A 22,522-nucleotide genomic window follows, 5' to 3' on the forward strand; every position below is an offset into this window, starting at 1 on the left:
CCCATAATATATAGATTGCTTTTAAGTTATGGATACAGTCAAAGCCTGTTACAACAGATCCGCATTCAACATACTTTTGGATATAACCAACTATTCTTCTCACTTAAGGGGGGGCCTTTGAAAACCGAAAAATTGCGAAAAAGTCTATTTTTGGAAAACCACATATTTGGGCAGTAGGTCTTAGAAACTACCATTTCTGTAAATATCAACGTCTAATTCATCGCGAAACTATTTCAAATAAAGTTTATAACAAGCCACGGCAGCCCTCGAGCGGCAAGCGAGCGCTCAAAAATACCCCAACTTGGCGCGAACGCCATTTCTCCACCGCTCCACCGAGCGTCGCTATTTTGGTGTTGTTTTATTCATGCATTCTTGCACTTTTTTTTTTCCCCACCGCCCATGGCAGCGGCGTGGTAGAGGCGCAAATCGCTCATTTTTGGAAGGCTAGCGAGAGCTTTCAAGTTTTCCGCAGCTGAAAATTAGGAGAAGTGGTGGTCTCCTGCATAATGCATCCGGTCGTCGTCTGCTTCGGCTCCTCCATAGCCGGCGTGCTTTGTGTGTTCCGCTCGCTATCGTCTATCTTTGCAACCGTCCGCATATTCTACAAGTTTCTAGCGTCTTTACGAGACCATTTTCAACAGTCTTTACGAGACCGTTGTTGCGTTCAGCCTGCCGGTTGTTGTGCGGTCAGTCACGATGTCGGCCAATGAAACTCGAGACGCTTCACGCGTTCGGTGCACGGAAGCGTTCTATGAAGCTCGCCTGCGCGCCGACGATGATCGCACCGATGGTTCCTGTGGGGCAAATTTTGCTATATCTATGCAAGAGAGTGGTTGCGTCGACGCTTCTAGCATCGTGACTCCTGCTCCGACCGGCGCAAGAATTTGTCGTGACGAGTGCGCCTGGTGTCTCGTGCTCATCGACAGCCGCTTCCACATCCTATCTTTCATCTTCCTCTGACAGTGCGATCACGTCGTCCACTTTGCACTTGCAAACACGTTTCCCGACGTGTGAGGAGAAATAGGTGGCGGATAAAAAGCGCGCTGCTGTGCAATGAGGACTTGGTGCTATGCCAGCGACGGAGCGGAAATTTCAAGCAATGGAGCGCGATCCTGAAGGTGCCACCGCTGCAAGTGAAGGGGAAAAATGTTGAAAAAGGCCAAGAAGCAATCTCAAGAGAAGGTGGAAAGGCGGCAAAGGAAGAGAGTGCCTAAGGACACCTCCAGTTACGCTGCAGGGTCATTTTAGACCAATATATGTGCTCAAAATTTTCAGACCTCATTTTCTCAACATGACTTTTTTGGCTGGTGAGGCTGCTTATTCCAGCCATATCTCTGTAACCGCTCATCAGATTTCCAGGTGTTTTCTTTTATTGTGTATGTGAATAAATTTCTGAGGGCAAGACAAGCCCATTTATTTAAAAAATTTAATTATGGAGTTTTATGTGCCAAAAACATGATCTGATTATGAGGCACACCGTAGTGGAGGACTCCGGAAATTTGGACCACCTGGGGTTCTTTAACGTGCACCTAAATCTAAGTACACGGGTGTTTTCGCATTTTGCCCCCATCGAAATGCGGCTGCCGTGGCCGGGATTCGATCCCGCGACCTCGTGCTCAGCAGCCCAACACCATAGCCACTGAGCAACCACGGCGGGTCATTTTTTTTTATATATTGTGTCTGTGATTTGTGATATTTAATCAAAATTTGATTGATAAAATTGTAATCACCAATACTAAATTCGGTGGTTTGCTAAAATTTTTCAGCAAGGAAATTTAAAAAAAGGGCTCTGTCTTGCCCTGAGGTATCCATCTGGGAATCATCATAGTGAAATGCACAGTTCCAGCACCTTTTGAAAATTCTCCAGGCATGGAATGAGAAAAGCATGTGCACCATTCTGACATATTGCTGTAACTTGAGAACCAGTGAACATAACTACATGAAATATTGTAGTTCTACTAATGCTTTTGCTATGAGTATATCCTGAAAATTTCATTAAGATAGCAAAATAAACAAAAAAGTTGGTATCCGAATGTAGCCACCCCCTTTAATTCGGTCTGCCTATATTATCAATGTAACCAATTCCACTTTCAACTGACATGGCTATAACGGACTATCGGCTACAACAGACAAATTTTGGGGCAAATTTTGTCTAGATGGTGTAAACACAATGTACTTTGCTGCGGTGATGGGTGCATGCAGCAGTGCACTGCACGCAACTATTTTTGGCTACGTGCGGAATTTGAAAAAAAATTTTCTTAAGGAACAAATACACTAGCGGCAAGTTTCTTGCTCCACACAATGCTCCGCCGGGAAAGTGTGTTTTTGTGTTGACTATGCAAGCGGATCGCTGCCACCGAAGGTGCCACTAAGCTTGACCAACTTCGAAGTGAAGCTGCACCATGCGGTGTTTCAAAAACAACTGTTGATGAATGCAAAATGCAACGTTTGGAGAAAGCTCAATTTCCCATCACAAAAAGCACACACAAAAAAAAAAGATATGCTGCTATTTGCGGCGTCCAGGCTACGAGATGCGTGATGCAGTTGAGCTGTCTCGCATGCCAGACGCGGGCTCCAAATTGAACTTGCCTCGTAGCATGGCTCTCATTCATACTATAGACAGATTTGGCAGTGGTCGTCGCTTGTCACGAAAGGTAAGATTAAGACATTGGCTCGTACTACTGGCCACTGTTTTGTATGAAGAACAAACTGTAGCCGTCGTTCACCGGTGGCGCCGATGCACTAGGGCCGAGTGGTTGGTCCAGCAAAGCTGGCCGGCCGGCTGGCTCCCCTCCACTGTGCTGGCCGTTAATCTTGCTGTTGTGCAGGTGTACTATGCCACGGTAAGGGGAAACTGCCATTAGTCAGCGTCCATAAAATGGGGGACAGAAAGACGCCGTGCCACTTGGCTGTACGATTACCACGGAAACTCGCCCATTAATCTAGTTATTTATTTCAAGTTACTTATTAATTTTTTCCCCCTCTTTTCGTTTGCTTACAGGTTAGACTGCGATATATGTGAAGTTTCGGATTTTCACAAGATACCGCGAGAATAATTTTGGATAGAATAAACTTCAGATATAACAGACTATTGCTGGATTATCGCAGCTCGTAACAAGCGACGATTCTACAGTCGCCGACCGTTAAATCAGACACTGATAATCCGGACAGCTTCACGGCACCGCCAATAGCCCCGTGGACTCAATGTCTAAAGACAACCAATATTTCGGACAGCTGCCAGCTCTATATTCGATTATCCGGACTCAGTCCATGACTGTAGAGTGCGCGGATTCTGCCGCCATCATCTCCTCTGGCTACCTCAATGAGACACAAACTGTGGCCTCAGAGATACGAGACATCAAGTATGGCCTCAGAGACTGCACATAAAACAGCAATCCCTGAGGCCTTGTCTCGGTCGCAGCACTACGCCTCAGATTAAATTACGAATGCTGATCTTGGAGGCTTTGCCTGAACTGTGAGGTCACATCATCATCGCAATCATCACATCCTATTCCGGCATCCCAGCGCATGGCCTGCTCTCACCATTCTGTTTGTTTAGTTGGCGTTCCAGACAGCATTCTGCTGGCTCCAAGAAGTCGTTCTCGTGCAGTTATCGCCAGGCCGCGTCAAATGACACGAACACTTACAGTCTGACTCCAAATGAGCCTCGAGTCGCAGTCCAAATGACCCTGACTCCGCAATTGTTGCGAAGAGCCTGAACTGCTGCCTACCACAATGAGCTCAAATGCGGACATCATTGATGACCTGCTAGGCTGCAGTGTGCCGATTCCTGCTGCCGTTACATTTGAAGACTTTGCAGAAGTTCTCCACCGTCAAACAGCGACTCCAACTTGGATGATGATGTGCCCTGCAGATCTGACTTGCCGTGCAAGGACTGCCTTTGGACTGCAAAGGCAGTTCTTGCATCAGCGTACGGCGACAACAGAAAACAGGCAGAAATATAGGCGTACTTGGTTGCACGTAAGTGGAAGTGTGTGCAGCAATGAATCGACTTCTTTCTTGCACAGGGGTATTAAAACGTAAATAAAATTATCTTTGTTTTTGGGCACATTCGTTATTTTGAACATTCGATAGTTCGGACTTATTTACGTTCCCCATAAAGTCCAAATTATCGGTCCTTAACTGTATAGTATTCTGGCAATGCATTAAGTGGCAGCAGATGGAGAAGTCTAAACAAACAGACAAGAAATAAAAGAGATTTTATGCTATGCACCAATCCAAGCATTGTGCAGGATGCAGAGGTGTTGTGTGGCAAAGCGATACACTTTCCCCTAACATATATTATGCTAAGACAATACTGGCAATACTACCGATCACACTGCATTCCAAGTAAATCTCGTGTCTGTGCTCAAGACAGGAGGTAGAAAATGCAAGTTACTGAGCGCACGAAAATGCAGCTTGACTGCAGTACCTCCAGTGGCTTTTGCAATGCGTCGAAGATCCTGCTTCTTGCAACGGCGTACAGCCATGGCTCCAGCCTCCACAAAGTACTTGAGGCACAAGTCATCGATACCTCCTGTGACCAAGATTACATTGGCGCCAGCACCCAAGATCTTGGAGATACGTTCTTTGGTGATGTCCATTTCTCTGCAGAAATCGCAACAGACAAGCTTTGTTCAAGAGTGCCTATCTTCTCTCCAGATATACAGCTGAATTTTTATATTTACTAACTCTTAACTGCAGCCAAACATTGTTTCGCCAAAGGTGCCATCGTTTTAGCAGTATGAATAAATTAGCACATGTTGCATAAAAGTCCTTCTGGATAGCACAGCTAAAAAGCCTGGGCTATCATTTTAGGTAAAAAAATCTGTTTGATATTCAATATGACATTCAGCTTTTTTTTTTCTTGATTCGATTTCATATTCAATTCGAAATCTACTATTTGGTTTTAGCACGCCCCTATTCAAAACGCTTATGCCCTACCCTCAACAGTTCCAAGAGAAAATGACAGCACATAATGATAATATAATTACCAGAATCCAATGTGCATAGTTTATTCGGTCAAAATGTGTCTGAAAACTGCTTGCAGCACGTTACAATTGGATGCAAAACCGAAACTGTGTTCACAGCCTACTGTCAGTGTCAATGCTAGTGTCCTTACAAGATGGCAACAGAAGAAGTTTTTGCTATTTTTTTCTTAGCACAAGATGGTGACAACGTGTCACTTCCATGAAAAAAAAAAAAACTCATTCAAGAAGAAGCTATGTGCTAAGCTAGTGGCAATGAAACTGCGTCACATATTTTCAGCTTTTCACCGTTTCATTTCAAGCTGGTGAAGTGGTTGGCCTAGGCATGGGCCAAATACCATTTGTGATTATTGCAGAGTCGTCATGGGATATCAAATGCACTCGACTGCACAAAGGACCCCACGTGGCCTGCAGCAATAAAGGACTATCTAAGAGTAATGACAATGAACATTAATTCCTACCACGATCACTGAAAATGATAAATCATAGGCGACCTACAAGCGTCATGCTTTTATGAACTTTCTGCACAGTCTAGAATGCAGTTTAAGGAGTGACATTTCATACAGGACACCGTGGAGGTTGGCTGCTGCCAGTCCAGCAGGCTGTAGAGTTTTGCCCAATATTTTTTAGAAAAAGGATGTTTCTACTAAACAGAAAACATTTTCTTGCAGCCCATGCCCTTTAGAAGCTCTAACATTCGAACTTTCACACACTATAGACAATTAAAGTAGAAACATTCCATATATTTAAGAATTTGCTGCACTTTTCAGTAAACTGTTTCACATTATGTTACATATAACGGTCTAACAGGTGTTCATGAAACATATCTTTAAAAGTATATTTTTTTAGCTTTCTACTGACATCCACAACCACGCTGGATCAGAGCACGATCTCCTTCATGAACTTCAGCAGAAATTTAGAAGCGACAAGCCCACTTCGTCGACGAGTGGCAAGGCGTACGACGGCGCACCAAACCCAGACCTTGATTGACCATTCACGCAAGCAGAGCTCCACGCAGCCTTAGCCAAACTCACTAGCAACAGAATCACTAATGAGCTTCTACGCAACCTCCCGCAATCGGCCGCAACAGCACTGCTCCAGTACTACAACGACTGCTGGGAAAAGGGGGACCTACCAGCAGCATGGAAGCATTCGGAGGTCCACCATGATCCCCAAACCCAACAAACCCCTTCGCATCGAAAACCTCCGTCCCATCTCCCTCATGTCCTGCATGGGCAAACTCCTCGAGCGCATGGTGCACGACCAGTGAACGCCATACCTCAAGGACAATGGATACTTGCCGTACACCATGTTCAGATTCCAACAGCATTTTTCCACGCAGGACGTACTCCTGCTCCTCAAGGAAGACCTGCTCGACTACCTTGATCAAAGACACAAATCATCAATCCTGGCGATCGACGTAAAGGGCGCATTCGACAACGTAAGCCACGAAGCCATCCTCCGCAACCTTGAAGATACAGGCTGCGGAGCCCGGATCTGTAACTACATCAGCAGCTTTTTGACACACCGAACAGCAACAGTAGGCGTTTGCAACCTCCTGCAGTGATTAATTTCGGCTACCCAACAAAGGAACGCCACAAGGATCAGTGGACCATGTCAGGTGCGGTAATATATTTTTAAATGCCCATTGTTTTTCTCTGTGGATTCATAAAAACTGGGTGCACATTAGGTGCAGGGCCGTGTTCTTCTGTACACTTGGCTGTTTGCGTACCCGAATTTTAGGTATGCAATATTTAAAACTCCTTAATAACTACTGCCGATGCAATGTAGCGTTAGTATGATATAATGCAGTGTTAGTTTGATGAATGTTACTATTTATTTTTGTTTCTCCTCATTCTAATTGTCCTTGCTTTGCCAATGTTATTCCAATTATTTGTAGCTATAAGACTACTTTATTTACTATCCACCTCATGTATGCCCTCACAAGTGGGCCATTAGCAGTACTCTGAACTCAATAAGAACCTCTGCTGTAAACAAAATGCGCACAAAATGTCAACAATTATACAGACATGTAGAAAAGCAGGCAGAGGTCAAGTGCAAATAAAACACATCAGGGTGAGTGTAGTAATGCAGTGCACTTTAAAGCACCGACCCACCTCTGGCGGATGGCCTCAAGCTTCTCAGGGTCGGTGACCAGCACCTGAACACCCATGTGCATCTTGGCCTTCTGCAGGCTGAAGTCCAAGCAGGCTATCTTGGCATTGGCAACCTTCTTTGTCATAGCTGCAACAGAGAGGGCACCCATCACTGCTGGACAGACCCAGAAGAACCCACCAATACAAAAAAAAAAAAAATAATAAAAAATAAAACAAAGGCCTAATAGTACATCTGTCCTCTCAGCCAGACGAAAATTCTAGCTTGCAGATGTAATTTCTTGTCCATCCTAGTACAATAAAAGCTTGTTAAGTCACAAAGTCACACTTCATGAACTTTTGGATAATTCAAACTAAATGGCACAGTCCAGCCAAACTCCATAGAACTCTACGTAATTAGTAGCGTGTTAATTCTCACGCAAATCGGGTCAGGCATGGATAATTCGAACTGCGTGCCACCATGGCCAGCTCCTGGCTTGCTTAGCTTAGCTAGGAAAGTGGTCACTTTCCCAGCTAAGCGACTGGTGATACGACACGCTTATTACCACTGTCATTGATCCACGCCCCAGTGACAGCTCCCTCTGATCTCAAAGACTGTGTGTTTGTGGACTGCATACGCCGGAAAAGATGAATAAAGCCGGAATGACATCATGGCCAACATGTTCTTTCATTTATTTTTGCTAATGATTAGTCACATTAACATCAACAGTGGAGTGTGTGGCCCATGTGGTACTTTCGACAACGTTCCAGTCGCAAAAGTCAAGCAAGCTAGATAAGTGGAATAACATTCCAAAAGCCAGGGGAACTCATACTTCAACGTGTTATCACTGGCTTTACTCAATAAAATATAACAAAAACAAACTGACGATGCCACCCACATAGGTGGCTAGCTGTCTATGCTTTTGTTATATTTTATTGTTGAGTAAAGCCAGTGATAACACGTTGAAGTACAAGCTAGATAAGTTGCACCATATTTTATCCTCTTGGTTGTGTTAGTGCCTTGTAGTTCATGTTGAGGGACGTTTCTGTTGAGTGACCAGACGTTGCCTGTGCATGTACTGCCATGTCTTCATCGCGTGGCAAATACTGTGCTTAAACTATGAAGGATAACATGGAAATTTAATGAGAGAAAGAGAAGCCAACAAAGTACGAAATGATCAAGAAGCATGACATACCAAGAAGCACACTGTCTATGTATATCCGCAACAAGAGACCAATTGATAACGCCTAAAGAGGCTGAAAATTATGTGAACGACCGAAAAATTCGGTAGTAGCCATCTCACGATGACTGTCGACAGCATTGAATCAATATAGTGACACAATGTAGTGCCCCCATCAATGTTGCCACGTATCGCAATGTAATTGAGAGCGTCGTCGTGCCTATTCCCTGATGGCCTCTTACTTTCAGCAGGACCACAGCCCCATCCATATGGCCAAATCAATAACATGCTTGCTGGAGCAGCAGAGAGTGATGCTGTTGGAGTGGCCTCCCCAAAGTGCCGACATGTACATATGCGTAAATATGTGGTGTGAAATGAAGAAGGCAGTCTCGCGGTGGCCTTTTGAGCGCAACTCCCAGGACGCGCTGTGGGTCGCCATACAAGAGGAGTGGGAGTGCCTACGGTTAACATTGCGACCCATCTATTCGACAGTCTTTCTCGAAGAATGGAAGCCGCTGGAGGTGACTTTACCAAGTACTAAACTTCAAATAGCAGCTAAAATTTTCTTGCGGAAACCATCGTGGCTTCACTTCGGCAAGGTCTTGACGAAGTTGATAAAGAAGCCCGATGTATATCTTTTGCAGATTCCTGCAGTCGCCTGCAATAAAGGCTTTTTTTTTTTTTCATTTCGTCCTTTCCTCTTTTCTTTTCCTAATTATGATAACTTGGGCCTTTCCACTCACTTTGGTGCACAACTGTTTCAAGGTATGGCATAATTATAATGCGCATGGCTTCACTATAGCGCCAGCCTAACACGCCAGTTTATTTTAATGCACGTGACCATAACAAGTCACATTTATTAATTCTATGTTTCGTGCCCACACGCCGGAAGCACTGCGACGCTGGAGTAAAAGCGAAGCGCTGCAGCTTTGGAAGTGAAACAGCCTAATGCGCTCAGCACACACATGCCGGCCACCGTCGCGGCTGCCAGCGATACTGCGCTGCACGTTGTGTACGCGACGGCACAACGTACTCGGGCATAGCAGCGTTCATAACGGCCACAAAGCCCAGCTCCTCAACAACACTGTAAGAATGCATCCCGCGCACTATGAATCCGGCAATGGCCTTTGTCATTTACTGTGCTTTTGGCCCCGTATGTTTCAGCTTCGTCTTGAACCGGTCAGCAACTGAAGGCTGTTGCACATGAGGCTTAGCAGTAGACTTCACGCTTTTCCGCGCACAACATTTATTTTCGTATGTTACGAAGACATCTAGGTGCCTCTTTAAATGTGTCGCCAGAGTCGTCGTAGTCCCCGTTGGCATCTTCAGAATGGAGTGGAACTTCAGACACTGAGCTTCTTGGCCAGGCGGGACCTTTACAAAAAAGTTCCATATCGGGTTGGCACCCGTGGACGCATTGGCCATGTCACTTGACTGAAGTAACTGATGCACACTGAAGTTCACGCGTGGAGTGTGATCAACACCTGCTCACTGCACGCGTGCCACACGGTAACCAAACAATGAAACGGGAGCCTTGACGAACGTGCGTGTAAGATGGCTATGAGAACGCTCTGAATGTGGCTTAGCTTGTCTTGGCTCCAGATGTCGTCAAGATGTAGGCCTGATGTCAATGGCACTGCCGCTTGCCTAACGAAACCGAAACTCCTGATAGTACTTGCACGCAGTTTTGATATTCGTTCACCTCGAATACTTCGAAATATCGGCAATTTTAAATTCGGATCGAAGCGAATTCGAATACTGTAATATTCGTTCGAATATTCGAAGCGCTCGAATATTCGCACAAGCCTATTGCTATCGCAATGAAAGTAGGAGACACACTGTACGATTCGGCGTCCGATACAATTGTACCCGCTGGACGCCAAATCGTACCGTGTCTCTCCTACTTCAGGGCAGCAAGTTCAGGGTGCGATCATTATGCGAGGAAAAGAAAAAACAGACTTCTTGATTCGAAAAGTGGGGGGTTCGTTCATTATGCGAGTAAATATGGTCGTAGATATTCCGTTCTCGAATCGAATTATTCAAACATTCACTATTTAATTTTATTCGGTGATATTAAAGTATTTGCACCACACTGCTTTCTGGAGCTTTCTCTTTAGTGCTGAGAATCTTTTGACAAGCTTTCTTCATGTGTACTGCTGCCATTCACTGTACACCTCAGTATACACAATGTGTGCAGAGGTCGCTGCCAGGATTCTGCAAGGCTAAGACTTCATACCCCAAACATTGAAGCTGTACGTCGTTGTCAGCGCTGCGTCGGCTGAGACAGCAGTTCTGGGATTTGCATTATTCTCCGCGACCTAGACTAGTGTTCCAGTCAACCGTAAATTTAAAGCATTGCACTCGGTGCAGTCTAGATGGGACTTTTCAAAATTGAGATCAAGCGTGAGTGTACCATTCAGATCTGTCTGTACAGGCACTGTAAGCACAGGTGTTACTCCTACAGGCCTGACCGTAAAACAAAACAGCCAGAAAACATACCTTGGGATGCAACAGTGCAGTTCAAGGCATAGCCATGAACAAGCATGCTCTCACGAGCACTGCGGCCATGTGCCTTCAGAACATTGACAGCCTTAATGGGGTAGCGGAAGCCCCCCTTGCCATCGGACACCTTGATGGCATTGGCCGCATCCACAACCATGTTTGCAAAGAAGTCCGAATCTCTGAGACACACAGTCAAGGAAGTATGCACACGAGTGAGGTGCACGTGATCTTAAATACGAGTCACTGCCTACACCTCGACTGCTCAAAATCAGGGCTACCAATGTCTTGGAAATACTGATTGCCACTGATGACCTAGAATGCAGCCATAAATACATCCTAAAGGGAATGAAAATGTACACAACCAGTCGATTATTTTAGCTGATTGTTCCTTTTATTCATCTTGGTACTGAAATCTCTGACTTTAGTAAGCTGTTATGGCATGAGCCTGTTATCTAATAAGCTTAGTGTTTCGACATTTGGATAAAATCCATGGATGGTATTGTTGAAAGATGTACTAGTAATCAAATGCAGAGCCTTTACCCAAGCAACTAGAGTGTGCACTTGAGTTTTTCCAAGAGTGGTTTTCTCTTTCAGTGGATTCTGATCGGCTAAGCCAGTGGACAGAACACCCAATGGTCCAGTCAGGTGTTGCACCAGACGTCACATTGTGCAAAAGTGTTTCACTCAAAGTGATTGACCAAGAATGCAGCCCGTTTACACTGAGTAAAATATTTTCTGTGAGATCTGTGCAAGGTGCCCAAAGGCAACTGTATGCGTCAATACCATCTCTTCCTTTGGCTCAATGAGAAAAAAAAGAAGAAAAGGTTTAAGTTTCCAATTAGCAATTCAGGGTGAGACAGTGCAAGCATTTCGATTTCTGAATGTTTGCTCGTGCGTTTGTGAGTCGCCAGCACCGTGCTTTCATCAGCATAGCGAGGCAGGAGCACAAATTGAACCCCCCCTACTCAGTGATGCAAGAGGAAAAGCAAGATGCTTGCATGACACCACAGGAAATCAACCTGAGCAGGATGAACTGTGCTATGTGCTCTACGTGATTTTTTTTAAAATCTGCTCAAACTCGAAAAAAAATGCCACTGGACAAATTATTAGAGGCTGACATTTCACTGTTCCTGCAGAGCACATATTTTTCATACTCTACATGTTAGGTAGCAGAATAAGCTCTGCCACAGTGGAAAGTGCAGTACGAGGCTAAGTGACATCCCCAGAAATAAAGCGAGCAAAACAATACACCCAGCAAACACGCCGACAAAAAGATTCGTCACACTATAAACCAGGAAGCCCTTCAAGCAAGACATGCCTGCCCCCTCATTGATGTAGCATGGACAGTTTTTCTTCACAGCACAGGTTCAGGCCACTACTCTAGTAATCATTGGGGACACGTTGAGGCAAGGGCTTGTAAGCATAGACAGAGGATGTGCGAGACCAGGCAATGCACAAGAGCAATGTACCTGGAAATGGTATTGACAAGAGTAATAATTGTACATGTAATTACTCGCTCATGAATTGATTCAAAAGCGAAGAGAGTCACAAATGAATGTACCATCACTCAGTGGCAGGAATGTTTAAAATGCTTGTGCAGAATTATTTTTGCGCCATATTTTTACAGCATAGCAGATAATCCCAGTAATAAGTGATGCTCATTATCTACAGGGACACCTAGTTGCAAGTTATCAGTATTTGGTGTGTAAATTTATGCTCGTCTTTGTAGTGATGCATTTTGATTATCCTGCTGGACTAATTGCACAAAGCCAAAGACCCACGGGTGTGGCCCACAAGCAAGGATACGGCCCGATCAGCTTGGAGGACATGGCTGTCTTGGCAGCATTCACCACACTCTCGTGGCCCAGTTCTTCGACTGACGTGGTCAGGTGCTCCTGGATGTACCGGCAAGCCTCTCTGAGGGATTACAAGAATGGCACATCGTGCCATGCGAGATGTTATGGTCCAATGTAAAACCCACAACAGCAGGCACCCGGTTGTGCATTGCACACTTTTTCCAGGTAAGAATAGTGTATGCAAGCTTAAAACACTTCCTTAATGCTAACAAGGGATAACAGGTGGTGCGTGCAGTTATCTCTTGCACCATAAAGTACAGCTACTTCCAGGCAATTTCTACGTGGCAAATATTGATAACAATCCATGCACTCTCAAGCAGCTAGTATATTCGTTTCTATTTTAATACTGCAATATACCACTCTCAAAAAGCAACGTTTGACCCATGGAGGAAGGAAACCCCAGGAGAGGCCCTGGCCAGCACGAGCGTATTGGAGAAGGTGTGGCGGAAGTCACGTGCTGTTTTTCGCAAAGGAGCACTGGGATGGGTACCCCAAATGTCAACGTTGCCATGACAACCGCGCTCCTGAAGCTTCGCTGCTGCTCTCAGTCTCTGAAAAGTGCGATAAGATTTTTCCGCCGGTGTCTTTCCCGCAGCACCTTTTGTTCGCGAGAAAAGCTGACTTTGGGGTTTGGTGTGTAAGCTTGAAAGTTGTGTTGTGTGAAAGTTGGGTCTGTGAGTGTGAGTGTCGGCCAGCAACAAATACACTCAAGCAATCACGGCGCGGGTCTTCGTCGTCTTCTTCAACGTGCCACGGAAAAACACAGGAGCGCGTCTGCTTCACTAAACCTGCTACAGAAGTGTCGCAAGATTTGTTTTGACGCGCGTCGGCAGCACACACTTCCGGCTGCTCGTAACAATGCAAGTTCAAAGTTCGCGCCCATCTGCTCTGGCGAGCTGCAGAACCCCTGATTGGAGGCGCAAAGAGAGGTGGCACACCAACATGGCTGCACTTCCGGCTTCAAAAAAGTGATGTCAGGGCCTCTCCTGTTTTGTTTCCTTCCTCCATGGTTTGACCCAAGTTTTCAGCTGCCCTTTTTAAAGCAGACTTCCCCACATAGCTTTACTCACTTGCAAGCCAGACGGTAGCCACTGATGATGGATGTCGGGTGGATTTTACACTTGACGAGCTCATCTGCATTTTTCAGCAACTCGGCAGCAATCAGAACCTGGTGCAGTAATATACCACAAAAATGAAATACCAATGGAAATTGTTATATGCAACTACGAAACACTTGTAAACTGAGCGTGAGTAATGATTACAACCAAGGCCCATACAAATATTTGCCACAACAACCAGCCCCTCGTGGTTGCAGCATAAAACTTTTCCCGCAAGGACAAGGCAGGATGCCGATTTATTAACCAATGGCGACAGCAGAAAGTTACCAACATTCACATTTATTGAATTGTTTCTAAGCACTCACGTCCACCAAATGTCCAACTAATACTCGTGCCACAGGGGCCTAGGAAATAACATAATCTTGCTCATGCCTGAAATTTTAAAGCCTTGTGTGATACCACACAGATAAACCTTATGTCAGTCACTATTTAATGCGCTCGCCAGCAGTGCTGCCAACTCAAAAATAAGAAACCCGCAGCAACAGGAACCTCCAAAACCCGCTAAATTCAATATTTGTACCCAAGACGCCGAGAATTCCTACCCAAGACGAAATTATTTCTTTATTGACTAGAAACTATGGATTCAACTTTAACAAAACACTTCTTTCTTTCCTTACTAGAAACTGCTGATGACTGCAGGCACTTTCATTCACAGAAAGATGTCGTCTGCTTCGTATTTGTCGAGCACTCAACGGGCGATTGTCCACTTGTGCCGCTGGTTCCAGGCAAGCTTTCAGTGCCGCGGCCGACGTACAGCCGATCAAATTTTTAACTAGCGTGCGCGAACGGCGACTTTCTGTGCAACAGCACCTTAATTAGGAAGAAACTTACAAATGACGATGCTATCTTCACGAGCTTTGTGAGCATTAGTTAACCTCTACCGTTTCGCAAGTTCGTTCCATCGTAATGCACTGGACAGCATAAAAAAATTAACGCATTTACATAAGCTAGCTAAAGATTTGGCCGGCTATAAATCTCCATCGCGCCGATCTTTTGCACTACATCTGCGAACAGTTCGTAGTTTGAGCAGCATTTACTCAGCCTTCGGAGTCCGGCTCGAACAGTTCAGATGGCATTTGTCATCTCTGTTGACATTCTGTTCGTCTGTTTACATTTGATAATGTTCAGCTGACTCAACACACGTTTGACCACTGCGTTTGACCAGGGAAGCACCAGCATGGATATAGATGGTCTGCTAGAGGGGCGCACTACTGGAAAACGGCCCCTTCAATGTGCTGGGCGTGTTCCGATGTTCGGCACCATGACACCTCAGTGACGTCATATGCGCACAGCGACCATTTTTTTCAGAAAAGAGTATAATTTTACGACTCTTCAGAAATAAAAATGAAGAACCACCAAGAACCGCCGCAAAAAAAGCTAACAAGACTTAAAATACTGCCGAAAATCCCACCTCCCAGTATACAAGCCCACTAAGCAGTGCAAAAACCCACTAAATTTAGTGGGAGAACTGCTGATTTGGTAACACTGCTCACCAGAACTCATTTGACTAAGAAGTGCATACTCTCGACAGCATCGCTTGCACAGTGTACTGTAATTTGAAGCCTTTGAAACAGCTTCTATCACGTAAAGAATAATTTATACATGACTTTCAACTACAATGCTTTTGTCAGGGGTTGTACTTGGCAACTTCTTCAGGTCGACAATGCAATGACTTTGACGTAGCAGGTGCCATTTTGCTTCCGGGCTTTGTATTTAACATGCAATGATGGCCAAAGTTGCTGTGGTCGGTTGCAATGTTGTAAAAGACAATAACAACAAACTGATCCCCATAGTGGTATGCCTATTTTTGTTTCACTATTCATGAAGGCAGACTAAACTTGTAAACGCCATGGACTCAGGGGCATGGTTTCTGAGCCTGACAACCGGCTGAGAGACGACACCGAACAGGGAGCACCGCCTTTACTGAGCTGCATCCAGGCTTCAAGTACAGTGGCATGCAGCTCCCCAAACTGAGCACCATAATGACAACGGCTGCACACGGCGCACCCCACAACGCAAATTTCATTTTTATTTAGTGCTCTAAAATTGCTCACTTTGGACGCTGTAATCAGCATCAACGTGTCAAACTTAATTAAATTTACATGCCCGACAGGTCTCCCCAACAAATGACATGAGGGAACTTTATTTTCCTGTGGAAAGCCCTATGTTTATTTAGTCCCATGAGCTCTTTAGTCATGCCTCCTCTTAATGTACAATGCACTTTCCCAAAACGTTTCTGATATTAGTAGTATGTCATTCAAGAAGGCTTTCCCCGATGCTTTAGCGGCGGTGTCTGAGACAAGAAGCAAACTGAAGCAGAAGCTTCAATACTGGAAGGGCACATATGATGCGTGAATTTTCAAGGCATTCGTTTTACTATCGAAAAGAACCCTTCTGATGAAGTTTGTGCTTTCAGTACAAGCAAGGTGTTGCAGTTGTGTAGGAAAGTCAACCTGCTGTAGCGGTTGATGGACAGAGTCCCTAGGCTCATGGTTCCTTGTGGTTCACAAAATGGACAATTGTGGTTCTCAAAGGGACACTAAAGTCCCCGACATGGACTGTTTAAATACCATTCCAGAAACCTCGCAACACTTGTTTCGTGCAAGTAAATGACTTAGTTTACGAGAAAATTGCAAATGAAGGGTCCGAATACCTTTATGGCAATTCAGCTCTCCCACCAAGCCAACCAGGAAGTGGTGACGCTGCATATGCCATCACCGCCCTTTGTTGCCGTCGGTGAGTAAAACGGCGCACCACAGAACGCAGCTTTTCCCGTTCACATCATGTACTATCGGCCAAAAAAGTTTACAGACCATGGGATCTCAGAAAACACTAAATATCCGAGCAGCCTTTAAAAGTAACCAATAAAATTGTACATCACAATGTTGTTCGCGTATACCAGTAGAGGCAGGAATTGGGAATACCAGGCTGCGTTTTGAGGCTACGGAGATATTCAGCTTTTTTCCAGATCCCTTGGTCCATAAACTTTTTATGTCAATAGTACATGGGTGTACATGTTCGTGAGAAATCAAAAATTAAAAATCAGGAAGCCTCTAACAGAGATGATAAGTGATGCCTCGTCCACTGAGGCACGGATGCAATTTTTTTTATTTTCTCCCCTACGATAATCCTTTGCAAGTGAACAATCAAGGCTTTCGTGTTTTCGTATCTAGCAGTGAAAATCTTGTGTGCATTACTATCGAGGGCAGCTTAGAATAGACTAAATAGGATACCTCTATCCTCTTATTTCACCAAAAAGCAGGCCTAAGTGCCATCCTTGCTAAATAAATGTTTTGTCATCATCAATATGACGCCTTCGTGGCATTTCCTGTTATGTATGAAACCGAGCACAGAATGAAATAGTTTGTGACCTTCCTTGGCCGGCAGAAAGAACACTATCTCTGACTTCCTTTCCCAACTCCAGTGAGGCTCCATGCAAGAGAAGAGCCACGTGCTAAGTGGCTCAAGAGTGGGCATCTCCTAATCCACCTCAATGCAGCTGAGCAAATGTAATGGCATCAGCTGAAGGCATTGTGCAGCTGTACTACAGTAGTATGCCTAGCACTTAGCCCGCAGTTCTTACAACCAGGTTTTCGCATTTTTCAAGAAACATGCACTTAATAAGCATAGAACCAGCAGAATATGGCACTGGGCACCTGGGTCTTACTTTTCGAAAGCAAAGGAAGCACGTATTATATAAAATTTTCTTTACTGTCCCTTTCCTTTTGTCCTAGTGCAGTAACTAATAATACCTGCCCATTTTATGACCATTTCTTTTTCCTTTGTGCCCATAAATCGGGAGCCTACCATAGAAAAGCACAGGAGAATACACAGCCAATAGTGCTGTTTTAAACAATAAGTTGTGCCAAAGGGAAACGTAAAATAAAAGCCATACCACAGATGTGGTCCCATCACCAACTTCTTGGTCCTGCAAGTCTGCAAGCTCAACCAGAACTTTGGCTGCAGGATGCTCAACCTCCAGCAGCTTCAGTATAGTTGCTCCATCATTGGTGATGGTCACGTCCTGAAAGACGACAGCTTGGAATTATGTGATGAGCTGCATCATCACATGCCCTAAGGCTGAAGCTAAATTCATTTATAGAGCAGTTCCAGTACAGAAACCTCACATCCCATTAACATTTTCAATACAAGCAGGATATTAAGCGAACACATTCGTGTCAAGAAATGTCAGCAGTTGCTACTAGAAAACGCCTCACCCCTATGTCATCGACGAGCATCTTGTCAAGGCCTAGAGGCCCCAAAGAGCTCTTCACAATGTTGGCAATGGAGCAAGCCGCCATCACTGTAAGAAAAGAAAATTAAAAGTAATGCATAAGACTATCGACGCAGCACATTTGTTGACTGCAGAATTTAATATTAAGAGATATCGATTTAGTTGTTAAAGGGGCCTCGAAACACTTTTTATCCACGTAGAAGAATGCATTTGAAGTTAAAATATACAATTTCAGAGATACCTTGCAGCATAAAGTACTTCAATGCATTTAATAGATGCAGAGTTATTGGCAATTAAAGATCGCCTATGATCCCCCTCATGGTGCCCCCGCTCCTTATGTGCCTTGCACCACGAAGGCTACGGTGGAGCAGGAAGTGGCCACAACGCTACACCTTCTGAACGTCAGCCGGTGCGCACAGTTCAAATTTGATTTTGGACGTTCACGGAGGCACCATTTTTTCAAATTTTGGCATCTACAACGCACCAAACTTGGAGGCTATCCCTGAATTTACGGCAGAGTTCTTGGACACGTCGTCTTATGTTTGCTCGTAACGAGTTTCGACCATGATGGCAACACACCTTGAAGGTATGTAACTGGGGAAGCAGACGTTGCAGTCGGATTTTTGCGCTCGGGCAGGCTCACCATGCGCCTAGAGTCACGTCTTCCACAGAGACCACAGAGCAGGCGGTTGCCTCATCGTGAGTTGTCTCATACTGCGGCCTCCCTCGCGACGGCCGCAGTATCTACGTAGCATAGCAGGTGTAGCTACATGCAGCTGTAGTGCGTTTGCTATGTGAACTACAGGGCTGGAGTGCACATTCGCATTCATGTGCTCCAGTCTGGTCATGCTACATGGTGCAGACTGGCTCTATCGTGCACCAGCTTGACCCAAAAATAGTAGCCACATTCAAACGACACATATAGAAGCGCTGTCAATAACTTAATACGAAGCAATTTCTGTAAATGCATCTAGCCAAAAGTGAGTGCATGCTGGGAAGTGTATGTGTGGTCTGACCTTAAGTTTTAAGTGGTTCGGGGCTAGTTGAGTGTTCAAAATTTATAGAAATTAGCGAGAGCCAATGGCTATGACATCAATAAGCAGTGTGGCCCAAGTTTAGTTTCTACTGCAACTGAGCGTGAGCAGACGATGGGCTTCTTCCAGAAGTATGTCATTCTTACTGCAATTCGAAATGACAATTTTCGCTCACTACAACCTATTCAGTAAAGTGCGTCAATAAATATGCACAATAACAGCAGGAAGAAGTGCACTGATCCAAACAACATTTTTTATTGAAGTCAGTTATCAGTGTATCGCAGTGCTCTGCGAAAATCTGCGCGTCAAGGAGCCGCTGTTGGCAGCCCTGAAAGGGTGAGAAGGCCTCTGTTGAAAACGGGGTGTTTTGAGAAAGAGGTGACTTCATGCTCTGCTTCCAAGCCCCAGGCGCCGCACACGAGTGAGAAATTTGGCTGAGATACTCTCAGCAGCATATGCTATCTGCAGAATGTGTTTTTTTCACCAAGCCCGAGGGGTGGTTCAGGACCTCGTTAAAGGGTTGCCAAGAGAAACACTGAATTGGTTTAGAGTGATAACATATACTTTAAATACTCTACTTTCATTAATTAGCCTGTAACGGGTTGATCATTGAAAGAGAAAATAAAGGCCAAACTTCTATTTCTTGAATTTTGCGCTGATTACCACAGCGCCGGTGCGTCAGTGACGTCACGGATTTAAAAATATATGCGCGCATATGGGCCATTGTGGCTTAGTAAACGTTCCCGAAAGTTGTTTTCGGCTCTTTTAGAACACAATATAGTCCATCTTTATCTATAGCAAGTTTACTAGGCCCGAGTAGATGCCGTCAAAATCCATGACGTCATGGCGAGCTGATGCGAGAACTTCACGGTGGCGTTGCCACTCGTCTGTAGTTCTTGCCTCTTTCGGGCTTACCAAGCCTCCTCTAACGATAACAGTGACTTTTCATTGATACAACTCCTGTTTTCGGTTTAGAGAGAGCCGTCCACAGTTGTCTATGGTCGGTGACAAACCAATGGAGAAGCAAACACACCGCTGTAGAAAGTTTGCATAGACGAAGCCAATTACGTTCGCTCATTTCCGCGGTGTCATAGGTTGGAGGCATCCCTTAAGAATTAGGTTTTGAAGCATGGAGAGAAGGTTTAGAGTGATAACAGTGCAGCTTTGAGGTCATATCTTGAACTGATTTCCGAGGTTGTTGAGCGCCAAGTCGGTGTGCTGCAACAAAGAAATCTTTTTGGGGTTTTACATGCCAAAACCAGTTCAGATTATGAGGCACGCCGTAGTGGAGGGCTCCGGATTAGTTTTGACCACCTGGGGTTCATTAACGTGCACTACAACGCAAGCACACTGGTGTTCTTGCATTTCGCCTCCATCTAAATGAAATCGATGCCTATGCGTTACCGTCTGGTCTGAGAAAACGCTGGCGAAAAGCTAAATCTGCGTGAACGTGCAGGCTACACACTGTTCGGGCCGGTAAGTTGAACCTAGTAGCTGTTGTGTTCATCGCTCGAGCGCTTTAGGCAGAAGAATGGACGTCCGCACGCAGGATTTTTCATATACATGCACTACTAGTGTACATGGCAAGGTCTTAAGACGTGCTTGAGGTGTACGAGACTTGTGAGCCCTGCCGCTCCTCCCACAACATTCCCAAAACTTGTCGACAGAAAGGCGTGGCGTTCCACCTGTTCTGCAACTCCTTAATCGCAGACTAGTAAAGGATCGAAGATATCTACATCGCCCAAATATATGCATCGCAAAAGAACGTTACAGATTTTGCGCTGGTATGCGAAAACCCCTAATTACATAACGCGTGGGTGCGGGTTGGGCAGTGGTGCTGCCATATATGGAAGTTCGCAAATATGACACAGTGGAAGGAATGTTTCAACACGTTTAGCGAGGCAAACAAAAGGCAACGCACGTCGATCGGCACAGAATGGAGTAATTTTTGAACAGCTGCAACACCTACTATACACAAAATTAGCGTTTTTTCTATACACAATTGTTCGACCGCACACGTGATGGCTAGTATACAAGCACGAGTTTGACGACCGGCACACGAATACGAGGAACATACCATTCTGAGTTCGCACCGAGGCGCCAGAGGATCGTTTCCCTGATACTGAAAGTCCTGTGCCAACAGACATTATTGACTATTGTTGCTGTTAGGAATAATCCTAACTACCGGTAAACCACACTACAAAGACGGCTCACGCCAGTGCACTCGATGTAAGGCCTGGTCTTTTTTCGAGTGTTCCACACAAAATTAGTGATGCTAGAGGGCAATGGTAGTTGGTTGTAAAATAATTTCAACAAAAACTGTTACAAGTATTTATTTTAATGTTTTTTTATAAACAATTGTTTTTTTTGCATTAAATCTGATGATGTATGAGGACCACGGATTAAGACCAATGAAGGAGACTGATAGCTCATCGTAGCGTAGGCGTAGTCGCTGTAGTAGCCTGTAGTAGACGCGAGTAAATCCTATGTGGCGCGCGTGGCGCGGTGCGGTCCAGAGACCACTCAGCACATCCTAATGGAATGTGACGGGATCCACCCAGCGAGAACCGTAGGTAACGTGCAACTCCCAGAAGCGCTTGGGTTTAAAGTGGAAGGGAACATAAACAGATCAGCCGTAGAGATCAGCAAGAGACGATTAGAGTACTGGTGGAAAAAAAGTAGGGAAAAGATGGATGCGACCTGATCTCTTAAAATCATAGGCAGCGGTACAAGGTAAATTTTTGAAAAAGAAAAATAATGATAGGTATACAAAAATGCAAGATAAAGAACATGTATAGTATACCTGATTAAATCAAGCAGGCTAGGTGACTATTTGTCGCCGCCCCGTTTCAAAGGGGATGCCAATAAATCATCATCATCATCATCAGGTGTGATGTAATGGAAGGTGCTTGGCGCGTTCAATGCATGCTCATACACTCTAGCACTCTAGTCCTCACGTAACGTTATGAAGTTACGACATGTTCTGTTATTCTACAACTTGTGATTAATCGAGGCTTTTTTCGTTGTAGGGGCATGACTCACGAGTGGCGACCGCTCATTACGCGAAGCTGCCTATTTGAACTCGGGCATGAAAACCCGTTCTCCCATCTTCGTATAGCGTCGTCGGAGTTTTTGGAAGAAATAAACGAGCGCGGCGTTTGTCCGAAATGTCACAAGTCGCGCATGTACTTTTGCTACACGTGCCTTACTGCAGTCGACAGCATTCGCGACAGAATTCCATACTTAAAGGTAAAAGAGAGAAAAAAGCTTGGTGTATTTGGTGTATCATGCATGCCAATGTAAAAACAGGTAAAGTGAGAAACTTCGATGAAGGTGTTATGTTTGGTAGCTACAAAGTATTTAAGTTCACCAACATGGTGCAACGGTGAATAGTACAGAGCATTACATGAAGCTAGATGTGAGAGCGACGTGTTTTGAGAATGGGCTACTACTGGCTAGGCGTTAGTACTCACCAACAAATGCAGTGCTTTATCCTTCATATTGGGCATTAAAGCC

General features: G+C 44.9%; 2 protein-coding genes across 2 annotated transcripts in view; one reads left to right on the forward strand and one right to left on the reverse strand.

Moving 5' to 3' along the window:
- LOC119460549 (T-complex protein 1 subunit alpha-like) overlaps window positions 1–21,246 on the reverse strand; it is a 49,887-nt gene extending 28,641 nt beyond the window's left edge. Inside the window, exons 1-8 of the mRNA XM_037721482.2 lie at window positions 21,084–21,246; window positions 17,956–18,041; window positions 17,634–17,762; window positions 13,691–13,788; window positions 12,571–12,681; window positions 10,762–10,943; window positions 7,106–7,232; window positions 4,433–4,608 (exon numbers count right to left, since the gene is read on the reverse strand). Coding sequence (XP_037577410.1) covers window positions 4,433–4,608; window positions 7,106–7,232; window positions 10,762–10,943; window positions 12,571–12,681; window positions 13,691–13,788; window positions 17,634–17,762; window positions 17,956–18,041; window positions 21,084–21,153 — 979 coding nt within the window. The 5' untranslated portion in view covers window positions 21,154–21,246. The remainder of the gene's footprint in view (window positions 1–4,432; window positions 4,609–7,105; window positions 7,233–10,761; window positions 10,944–12,570; window positions 12,682–13,690; window positions 13,789–17,633; window positions 17,763–17,955; window positions 18,042–21,083) is intronic.
- A 653-nt stretch (window positions 21,247–21,899) lies between these two features.
- Window positions 21,900–22,522, forward strand: part of LOC119460551 (tRNA-uridine aminocarboxypropyltransferase 1) — a 35,900-nt gene continuing 35,277 nt past the window's right edge. The window contains exon 1 of the mRNA XM_037721484.2: window positions 21,900–22,255. Coding sequence (XP_037577412.1) covers window positions 22,040–22,255 — 216 coding nt within the window. The 5' untranslated portion in view covers window positions 21,900–22,039. The remainder of the gene's footprint in view (window positions 22,256–22,522) is intronic.

Source organism: Dermacentor silvarum, chromosome 8 (genome assembly GCF_013339745.2).
Source record: "Dermacentor silvarum isolate Dsil-2018 chromosome 8, BIME_Dsil_1.4, whole genome shotgun sequence".
In the NCBI taxonomy this organism is placed as follows: Eukaryota; Metazoa; Arthropoda; class Arachnida; order Ixodida; family Ixodidae; genus Dermacentor; species Dermacentor silvarum.